Source organism: Sinohyriopsis cumingii, chromosome 7 (assembly GCF_028554795.1).
Source record: "Sinohyriopsis cumingii isolate HCF-2022 chromosome 7, ASM2855479v2, whole genome shotgun sequence".
In the NCBI taxonomy this organism is placed as follows: Eukaryota; Metazoa; Mollusca; class Bivalvia; order Unionida; family Unionidae; genus Sinohyriopsis; species Sinohyriopsis cumingii.
In genome coordinates this window covers 117,619,678-117,631,750 of record NC_142967.1, presented here as the reverse complement: position 1 = coordinate 117,631,750, position 12,073 = coordinate 117,619,678, and the positions used below count along the sequence as shown (strand labels likewise).

At 35.4% G+C, this 12,073-nt stretch overlaps 1 protein-coding gene across 1 annotated transcript in view; it reads right to left on the bottom strand.

Moving 5' to 3' along the window:
* The window catches only part of LOC149796003 (28S rRNA (uridine-N(3))-methyltransferase-like), a 47,241-nt gene extending 35,597 nt beyond the window's left edge, over nt 1-11,644 (bottom strand). The window contains exons 1-3 of the mRNA XM_089965924.1: nt 11,496-11,644; nt 6,031-6,061; nt 2,709-2,840 (exon numbers count right to left, since the gene is read on the bottom strand). Of these exons, the coding sequence (XP_089822050.1) occupies nt 2,709-2,840; nt 6,031-6,061; nt 11,496-11,537 (205 nt within the window). The 5' untranslated portion in view covers nt 11,538-11,644. The remainder of the gene's footprint in view (nt 1-2,708; nt 2,841-6,030; nt 6,062-11,495) is intronic.
* Between the last annotated feature and the right edge of the window lie 429 nt (nt 11,645-12,073).

The following is a 12,073-nucleotide window of genomic DNA, read 5'->3' as shown; positions in this document are numbered from 1 at the left end:
ATCATTGGATCCATAACTTGGACTCGTAGATCAGTCCTTACCTCCTACAGGGCCCCATCATTGGATTCATAACTTGGAAATCATTAAGATCCCTACCAATGAGAGAGCTCTGCAGTATGCAGGTCAATGGTTAAGGCACTGGATTCATGACCAGAAGGTTGCAGGTTAAATTCCCAACAACTGATCACCCTTCATCCTTGTTAATATGCATGGATCTTACTTGTAATCAAATTCATTTGACATCTTGATGACACTAGCTTACATACCACAGGGACAAGTTCAAATTCAGTTCAGGCAAGGTCAAGTTTCCAAGGTACTTGCCCCTGGGAAAATTCAACAAATTTAGAATGACAGACAGAAAGGAGTAATCTTCTATTCAGAATGCATTAAGTTTTATAAGTTTAATACCTGCGATCTTGCCATCATTAGACCCTTTATTTAGTGTTTACATGTAACACATTCTTCTTGTACATAAGTGGCGACAGTTTCTTTCATCTATCATGTGTCAGTTCCATCTTGTAGTCAATGGTGAGGTCAGTCTTGCATTTTCTCTCACAAATGTGATATTGTGAATATTAACTATTTAGAACAAGTTTTGATAAATGAGGAATAAATACCTATATTTTAACACAGTAATTCTATTTTAATCATAATATATGTAAATTATTCAGGATTCGCCAACATTCAGATCCTAACCTAGCCTTGGGCAGTTTGAGAGCTGGCCAACTGTAAACAATTTGGCTTCTCTAAGATGGTTTTGATGCACGTTACCAGTTTTAAGGTGAGTTGGTATTAACTGTTAATAATATCGCTCACGAGATTTCTTTGACAGGTGTGTTTGGACAGGCACTCATCTCTAAGGATTCACCACCAGTAGGATTTCATTAAAAGTGTGATTAATGTACCAAAAAATGTAGCACCCACAAATGGTTTTGATTTTTAAATTTTTTTCTACCTATCCATTTACCTGCATATGTACATGTTTGTTTCTGTCTGCATTCTAACCCGATATAATCTACATGTATTATACACACACACACACATGGATAATTTTACTTATAGGCACATGGTTTTAAGGTTCCAACAAAAACAAAAAAGAAAACATAAGTTAAATACAATGCAATTTCCTTAAAATATCCATAGTTTATCTTATTTTTTATTCATGCTGGGATATAATGTTTGAGGCAAACTCAAATTTCCCGTGGGCAAGTTCAATTTTCCAGTCAAATTGCTCAGCACAAACTGACTTTGATAAAATTTGTAAATCACTATCAGATTTGATAAAAACCCGATAAAATATATGGCCTCTAGTAAGTTATAAGCACAGCCAATTGGATATAAGATCCCCTTGTTCATATATGTCAATATCGCATGATGTAAGCTTACATATCAAATCTGACTGGAACATTGACTTCAAGGATGTTAATAAGTTCAGCCAATCATATGCTACAGACCACCTTGTCAGTATGGATGTCACCATGATTAATCTCCTCTTTAATCTAAATAATAAAAGCTTCGATACCAAATCTGATCAGAAATATGGCCTCTAGAGTGTTCACAAGCTCAGTCAAAAAAATGAAATACCACCTTAATAATATATGTCAGAGATGCTGCCAGGATTTATCCCAAAGGGGGAAGCTCCCCCTTTGTCATCAAATTAAGAGGAGAGTAGGGAAAAAGGAGGGAGAAGGAAATGGCCAGTGTTCAATATTTAAATAACACTTAAATATCTATCACTCTCTGAGTGCTTTCATTATTGGGGTTCAAAATCGCTCAATCTTTCCCCATCTCCAATAATCTCATATATTTCAAATCGTTGTCATCAGCACTACTAGCAGCCAGAAATCATGATCTTAAGATGAACCATGTTGGAAGTCAGTTATTTTGTGTTTTCTAGGTATTTTAAACAAAAATGAGTAAATCTTCCTTGATGAATGCAGGATTCAAACTATGACAGAATGCTTGTTCCAGGGCCCAATGCTTATTCTAGGCCCAATACGCCAATCAAATTTAGTTTAACAACCATTAATATCAAGCCAAAGTACCCAGATGTGCAAGCCTATCTGATCAAAGACATGTCCTGGTGGCATCTCTGTGCAAGGATGCTGCCCACACTCAAGCTGGCTGAAATCTTGAGGATATTAGTTTACATATTGTATCGGATCAAATATGGTCTCTAAAACGTTAACAAGCTCAGCTGATTAGATGCAAGATCACATCACTAAAATATGGCAGTCGCTTATAATCAAACTCATTTGAAACCTTGATGATATAAGCTTATTTCAAACCCGACCAATAATATGGCCCCAAGAGTGTTCACAAGCCCAGTCAATCAGATGCAAGATCACATTATTAACATAATCAAAGTTATCTGGGATCTTGATAAATACTTACATACAAATCTGATCAGAAATATGGCCTCTACAGCATTCACATGTTCAGCCGAGCAGAAGCAAAAACATCATTATGTCATTATCCAACTCGTCTGTGTTCTTGATGATAAAATCTTGAATACCAAATCTAATAAGAAATATGGTCTTGGGTAAAGCACAATGGACACAGGACTATACTATAAGCTCACCTGGTATTTGGACAGGTGAGATAAAAATGATGTCAATACTACCAAGTAATTCTGGAATTATGCATTATACACACATCTCACTATCTATTATGGTAATTGATGCCAAAAAAACCCAGTCCTTAATGACCTAGTCTTAACTTCTCCTGTTCTTCCTGTTCGAGTTTTGCCTTCTTTTGTTCCTCTTCTTTAACTCTGGCTTGCTCTTTTTCAACCTTCTGTATCAACTTTTCTTCTCTCAATTTTCTCTTTTGAGCCTTCCCTTAAAAACAAATGAAACCCCTTTAAATAAAAAGACACTTTTTATTGTACAATATCACAGATATAGAATATTCACATTAAAATAATGGAAAGTACATGCATTTATATGAATTATCTGCAACAGTATCATGTTTCAAATGCCTATAGTCCTGGCCAGCCTTCCTGATATTGTGACAGTACAAACACCTATGGCCAGCCCTCCTGGTATTATGACAATTATGACAGTACAAACACCTATGGCCAGCCCTCCTGGTATTATGACAATTATGACAGTACAAACACCTATGGCCAGCCCCCCCCCCCCCCCCCCCCGTATTGTGACAGTACAAACACCTATGGCCAGCACTCCTGGTATTATGACAGTACAAACACCTATGGCCAGCCACCCACCCCCACCCACCCGTATTGTGACAGTACAAACACCTATAGCCAGCCCACCCATCCCGTATTGTGACAGTACAAACACCTATGACCAGCACTCCTGGTATTATGACAGTACAAACACCTATGGCCAGCCGACCCCCATACTCTGATGAGAGAATAGCAGAATCCTGTTATGATTAAGGTCTAATAGTACATCATTTGAAATCTGACTTGTTGGAGGACTAATGGTGGCTTGAATCATTGCTAGTTGGAGGTATAATGGTGACATCATCAAAAGATAACTGCTAACCATTCACATGCAAGTATAGACAAAATAAAACAGATTTTTGCTCAGAGTAATGTTCATTGTATGTCTCAGAAGTTAGTACACAGGACACAAATATCTGTTTCTCATTTCCTATTTTGCCTCACTGCATTATCCAAACTTTCATAAATGTGGGAAAATAGAAAAAAATGAACATAACATAATGTTCTATTTTCCCTTATGTGTTTTTGGAGAATTCCATTTTAAAAAAACGTTGCAATTAAAGAGAAGGAAACATTTAGGACTTTATAACTAATGGTTATTTGTTGTTCCCAACATCACTCAAATGAACACTGAAATATAATTGATTTAATCAAATAGCAACATGGTCGTTTTTGTCTAACAACTAGCAATTGTTTCAGGACTTAAAATCTGAACTGCCAGTTGCAAACTTCTCTTTTCTCATCTAATCTAGATCTAATGAATCATGTGAGGACGCAGTATGGTGTCTGATGAAAAATCATTTTTTTTACAAAAGGATGGTCTATAGAAGTGGTTCCCAAAGTGGGAGGTACCGACTCCCATGGGGGCAGTCAGACTACAGAGGGGAGGTGCTAATGCTGAATAATGCTTTTTATGGAGTAGGGGGGGGGGGCTGAGGATAACCAAGTGGGCGGGGGCCTGAAAAAGTTTGGGAACCACTGGTCTATAGCATAGGTTTTACTGTATACAAGTTTGGAGTCTCTGTGTATGTACTTAAGTGAAATGTTAAAAGCAAAATCACCAAAACATTTACATGTATGTCCACATTTCAATTGTAAACTTCTATAATTGAAAATGATTTCTTAATATATTACAGTCTACTTTCTCCTCGGATGCGGGAGGTTGTGGATTCGATCCTCGACTAAGTCATATCAAAGACTTACAAGATTAGTACTAACAACTGCCTCGCTTGGCGCTCAGCATTAAGAGGTTAGTGTTAGGACTGGTCCGCCCAGTGTCAGGATAATGTGACTGGGTGAGACATCATGCCCCAGTGCTAGACATCACTATAAACTGCCACAATGCAGACATCATAGCGATATGACTGAAATTTTTTTAAAGCTACATTAAAAATCCAAACCACACACACACAGAGTCTACTTTCTGGGTGGATGACTCCACTCAATTCTGGAAAGACTCTCCAAATTTGAAATTGTGAAGAACTGCAGCAGTGCCCAAGTCCTCTGAACTAGATAACATAACACTGTTTGGAGAGATGTTTTGTCTACTGGAGTGTACAAACTTTCTGTGTACATACTTTCTGCAAGATAACTTTACTGATTTCCTGAAATATATATATATATATATATATATATATATATATATATATATATATATATATATATACACACACGCATGCTGTATGCACTGATTTTCTGAAAGATAAATAGGTTCAGATTTTCTAACAGATAAAAAATTCTCATAAAATCTGAACATGCACAAAACCAGAATTTCACAATTTGTAGGAATATCAGAGGATGTATTTAGTAACATAAGACTTTGTCAGTTTATGATGTAGGACTCTGTATTGTTTTTCCTTCATCTTACAACCATTTAAAATGTCCTACACAACCTAACACACCATATCAGAGTTAATGTCATACACAACCAAATACACCAAATCTGAGTTAATGTAATACACAACCAAATACACCAAATCTGAGTTAATATAATACACAACCTAAAACACCAAATCGGAGTTAATGTCCTACACAACCTAATACACTAAATCTGAGTAAATGTAATACACAACCTAATACACCAAACTGGAGTTAATGTAATACACAACCAAATACACCAAATCTAAGTTACCAGTAATGTAATACACAACCAAATACATCAAATCTGAGCTAATGTCCTAGACAACATAATACACCAAATCTGAGCTAATGTCCTAGACAACATAATACACCAAATCTGAGTTAATGTACTACACAACCAAATCTGAGTTAATGTACTACACAACCAAATACACCAAATCTGAGTTAATCTCCTACACAACCAAATACACCAAATCTGAGTTAATGTCTTACACAACCAAATACATCAAATCTGAATTAATGTCCTACACAACCTAATACACCAAATCTGAGTTAATGTCCTATACAACCTAATACACACAATCTGAGTTGTGTGAGCGTGTGTGATTTGGATTTTTAATGTAGCTTTTAATAATTTTTCAGTCATATCACTACGGTGTCTGCAGTGTGGCAGTTTATAGTGATGTCTAGCACTGGGGCATGATGTCCCACCCAGTCACATTATCCTGACACCGGGCCAACCAGTCCTAACACTAACCTCTTAATGATGAGCACCAAGCGAGGCAGCTGTTAGTACCAGTTTTGTAAGTCTTTGGTATGACTTGGCCAGAGATCAAACCCACAACCTCCCGCATCCGAGGCGGACACTCTAACCACTAGGCCACCGGAGCGGTTCCAAATCTGAGTTAATGTCCTACACAACCTAATACACAATATCTGTGTTCATTATATGTCAAGGTCATAGAAAACTGATTACTTACTCTCTTGTCGCAGCTTTTTCCATTCTTGAGTCTGTAAAGAGAGCAAAATAAAATAACATAAATAATCCATTAATTCATCAGATACATTTTGGAACTGACCTATTTGGAAAACTACAGTTCCAATATAAGTTAGTAGGTGGCTGAGCAGCCAGGCATTTCTACTATGCATTAGTGATTAGTCATCTAGTATGCATTAGTAATTAGTCATATCTTGATGACAGAAAAGTTGAACTCATGCAACAGACCCACATGCTAGCCTTCCAACCTTTGCTTGGGTAGGCTGACACTGAGGACAAAAGCATAGCTAACCATACACAAAAATGCAGATATGTAACATATAAAAACCAATATTATATTTAAAATTTCTAGAAGAGAAACTATAAACATCACCGAGGCCACCAAAAGTGTGTACATCAGAATATTGTCTATAAACTACTTCCTGTGGGAGGAGCTATAGTTTTCAGTTCCCTTAGATGATCCTCAAGACATAAAACCATATATGGTACTACATGTAACTTGACGTATATAATGTGTTGGAATCTAAGATATGGTACATGTAACTTGATGTATATAATGTGCTGGAATCTAATATATGGTACATGTAACTTGATATATATAATGGATTGGAATCTAATATATGGTACATGTAACTTGATGTACATAATTTGTTGAAATCTAATATATGGTACATGTAACTTGATGTACATAATGTGTTGGAATCTAATATATGGTACATGTAACTTGATGTACATAGTGGGTTGGAATCTAATATATGGTACATGTAACTTGATGTACATAATGGTTGGAATCTAATATATGGTACACGTAACTTTATGTACATAATGGGTTAGAATCTAGCTTTTTTCAGAAGCTGCGTTTTTATGCAATTTGGAGAAAATAAAACTCATCCTATTTCTACTGGCCACATTTTTGTCTTCATCTGTTATGTTGATTACCCTATACTGTAAGCCAGGACTTTGGGATTAAGAAGGAACTAGGATACTTTTCTATGAGTGACTTTTGTTATAATTTTGAACACAGAAAAACTGTATGTACCACTGAACTGTTTTCTCTCCTTCTTAACTGAATTTTTTTAATATTTTTAATTGGCACAAAACAAGAGGTATATGAGTCTATCCCAAAATGTAAAATGAGGCAAATAACAAGAAGAGGAATAATGTGGCCCGATATTGCTCACCATGTGTACATGGGGTGTACATACCTTAACAGTTGACCATTTCACTCAGCAGGTTAAGATAGTATTCTAAGAAGACAGCCTATCTAACGGATCTCCCAAACTTTATATCATGTTGATTTAGCCTATCTTGATCAAATTCTTCCTAATGATGGCACAATTAATATGCACCGTAACTTCCTCATAATTGAAGTCATCCAAGATCATGATGATAATAAACCCAAGTTATTAAACATACAATTTTAAGAGTGGTGAGAGGCCCAGTTGATTAGATACAAGAATTCCTCATTAATATGCATCAATCTTGCTCCGTATTGAAACTGTCCATAATCCTGATAACAAAAGCAGATTACAAATATGGCTTTCAGAGTGGTAATAAATACAGCCAATCAAATGCAAGAGTACATCATCAGTGCTCATTATCAAACCGATAAAAAAAAATCTTGATATATGCCCTTATTTCAAGTTTGATCTAAATCCGATCAAAAATATAGCTTCCAGAGTTGAAATAAACTCAGCTCCAAACAGATGCAAGATCAACATATTAATATGTGTGAATCTCACTTTGTACTTAACTTGTACAAGAACTTTATGCTGTAAGCATATATTCCAACTGTGATCAAAACTGGATCAGAAACATGGCCTACAGAGGGAAAATTAACTCAGCCAATCAGATGCAAAATCACCTCATTAATGTGTGAATCTCACTTTTTACTAAACTCATCTGAGTTCTTGATGATATAACCATATATTCCAAGTTTAAACAAAACCAGATTAGAAATCTATCTTCCAGAGTGGTAATAAGATCTGCAGATATGATGCAAAAATGTCATTATTATGCACAGATCTTGCTCTTTACTGAACCCATCAAAGATCCGTATGTTATCAGACTATATTTCAAGCCTGATCAAAATTTGAATGAGAAATATGTCTTACAGCAGGTGAACAAGTTCAGGCAATCAGATGCAAGATAATCTCATCAAATGTGTAGATCTCACTCAGTTACTAAACTCAATCAAGATCTTAACAATGTAAGCATATACTTGAAGTTTGATTAAAATTAGTTCAGAAATATGACTCATCCGACTGGATGCAAGATTTTCTCATTAATATGCTTGGATCCTGCCCGTTATCAAACCAATCCAAGATATAAACACATAGTGCAAGTTTCATCAAAACTGGTCTGGATCAAAAATACAGCTTCCAGAGTGGTAACATGCTCAGCCAGTCAGATGCAAGATCAGTGTTCCTTTTGCTCATTACCAAAATGACATATTCCAAATCTGATGTTCCTCAAATCCAAAATACGGCCTCCATAGTGATCACAAGGTTAGCTAATCAGGCACAAGTTCATGTCATTAATGTACACAGTTCTTGCTCATTACCAAACTCATACAAGATTTTGATGCTATTCCAAGTCTGATACCAATACTGATACAATGATACTAACCCTATACAAAATACTTTAACTTCAGCTGTAATAACTATTAGATGCTTGCCTTTATATTATTTACATTGAGAATTGATGGCAGACAGCTGTCATAGACACATACATTCATTTCTGTCAGTTTAGAAACAAAAAACTATTGACAACACCTATTCATCTTTTGTAAATGACCACAAGGTGACAAGGTCACATGATTTGAAATCTGAACATAAACCTGGCATTTCCATTGCAAATATTGTAGCCCATCAGCATCTGATAACATATATCAACGTAAAGGAGACATTCCAGACATGTTCCTCGTGCATAATTTAAATCGTTTAGATTTAATAACTACTATTATGCAGAGCTTTTCTTGTCTACGTTGATTGAATTTGAAGGCTATGCTTCTGGTGTGTCATGCAGTGAAATATTGTTACATCAAATTCTAATTGGCAGCATGTGACAAACCTGAAGCATTGTATTAAACCTTGATCCAAACAGATACAAAATAAAAGATAAGCATTGTATTAAAACTTGATCCAAAGATACAAAACAACAGATAAAGTGTTGTGCCAAATGATGCGTAGAGTACTTATATCGTACAAATCTGGAATATCTCCTTTTACACATGTAATCAGTGACTGAACGTTACAATGGATAAAACAAGCATTAGCACTGAATCAGCAAAGGAATCTGACTCCAGTCTGCACTAGTTATAATTGCCTTGTCTTAATTTGCAAAAGGGGAGTAGGTGTTGTCAAAAATTTTCTTTTTCACTGACAGAAATGAGTGCATGTGGTTGTTGTTTTGCATCTGTAGTAAGTACAATGTAATGGATTTGGTTGTTAGTCATCTCTGCTCCCATATTTGGACTTGTTTTTAGAGAGGATGCTCCTTGCGTGAGGAAATTGTACTATTTCTTCTTTTTTGAAGATAATAACAAAATACATTCAAATTTATGTGACAACATTAAATAAGATGTTTTTAAAGCAGTGAAAAACATACAAAATGAAAGGTGTTGTGATCAAAATGAGACCTGCATCCAATCAAGCAGTGTGAAATGTCATAAAAGGTTGAATTGAAATAGCTGACAACTAACAGTCTGTTTGGAAATATATTTTATCAAGGATGAGAATGAAGCTATGATAATATGACTGTTTTTGATCTGCATACCAGAAATACAACTAAGATGTTAACACATAAAAGGGTACCACCCTACCACTGACAGACCTTCTAAAGATGAGAAGACCATCAAATTGATATATGTATCTATAATGTAGCGTATTGCAAGCTGTGTATCATGAATCATATCAATATGTGGCACAGGTGTATCATTTCAACCCTATTAAAATGTTACATTCCTTGGAAGAAACATCTTTAAAAAATCTCAGCCAAAATAAAATATTTAGCGATCACAATTGGTAGTGACCTGAAATTGAATCTCCATATTTAAGAAATATGCTCCAAGACAAATCAAAGTTTTAGCCAATTAGGGCCTAACTTATCATACTGCCCACAAAATGTGGAAGAATTAGTTTTCAAAGGTTAAGTAAAACCTATTTTAGAATATGTCTGTGCAATCTAGAACCTCCACTCCTAATTAGTATTAGTGGTTGAACTTGAACAAAAATTCAAATGTAAACAGACAGATTTGCTACATCCAATTGTGACTACAAACCAGGAAGTATGACTTCAATATTCATTGTTTCCCTTTATCCTCATTTGTGCTTCAGACCCCCTAATTTTTTACCCACAGTTTTGATATCAAAATTTGTTTTTTACTTAGCCTAACCCCAAGTTCTGACAATGAGGAGATTTTTTACTCTCAATCTTGCACCCTTGGGGATACACTGATATTGAAATAGGTTTTGATGGAAGCCCTAAAACCAATGCAGATTAGAAAACTGATTACTGACTTTGTACAAGGGTTAAATAAAAAACAAATAAAAACACCACATAAATTCCCTGCTACAATCTGACCAAGTAAAAACGAATCGATGATTGGATTTTGTAGACAATATATTAATCACAACTGCTAAGTCTCCATAAAACCAAAATGATGCATTTGCAAAGTAATAATGGGCAAAATATTTTCTTTAGATGCTGTGCAGTATGACATAGAACCAAACTAATCAACATCACATGCGTTTGTATATCTGACCAACAAGACATGTGAGATGCTCAAAAACAACCACGCAGACTGAATAAAAACATATTAGGGTCAAACATTTCATTTTAGGGCAAAGTCATAAAAATATGCACCACAAACATCTGCAATTGGCTGTTCTACAAAACAAAATAATAAAACAAGTCAATCAAACAACCGGATGCAAATGAGATATCATGGCCACAGTATTTGGCTGAATGCTGAACAGCTTATTTGGTAATGTAATCAATGACAAAGCATGTTTCATTTTAGATTTTGGAATTATGCATGTGTGTTTTGCTTAATTTATATACATATGCTTGTGTATTTTGTTTAATTTGCAAACTTAAAAGAATTTTAGTAACTATCTTCTGTATATCACTTAACAAAATTTGCCAAATATGTCAGAACCTTAAAAAATCTCAATTTGAATTTTCCACAATTAACTCCAATTTCACTAGCATACGCACGTTAAATGCGAGGTCTGATTTGTTTCATACAATTAACTCCCGTTCTGCTAGTATACGCGCGTTAAGTTCGATATATTTTCCAGTAATCACATATTAAATATGGTTAGAAAAAGTCCGTTCAAGAAATGGAGGGGGGGGGGTAGACAGGCCTGTATATTGTTAAACTTATAAGAGTGACGGAAGGACATTCGATCGAGAGACAGAGAAAGAAAGGCTATAATGAATTACTGTTTTCAACGATTCAATATTTTTTCTGTCTTTTTCAGCCATGAACAAATCAAACTTGTTGCACGCGACTACATGGAAACACGTTACAATATTATTCTGGTACTACATGTGTGTATAGCTTCAATCGGAATATCTGCGGCTGTTCCCTCGTGTGCTAGACTTGGATGTCAAAATTTGAACTGACCTCAAGCCCGTGGTTTGATCGGAATATCATTCGGCCATTTCCGTCAGGTCGTGTAAGAAACCTCAGATAGAAGTTGCAAAACTTATTGTACAGGATCTCAGTTGAAAATGTTCTGACTCAAGCGTATGTGTGTGCCGACTTTGAAAACTATATTCTAAACTACTTTCATTCACACGGAAGTGGACTTGGGTCACAATTAATTTTGTCTATATATTCTCTACATTTGTTTCTAAGTACTGAACTTTCCACTGTGTCCAAATCGTTATAAATTATATCTAATTCTACAATTCCTCTAAAGATGAATTCATGAAGTACTCGAGAAGAGTTATCCGGCATAGCGATAGCGGCCGACATAATACAACTTCAAAGTAACATAATTTGTACATGTACACAT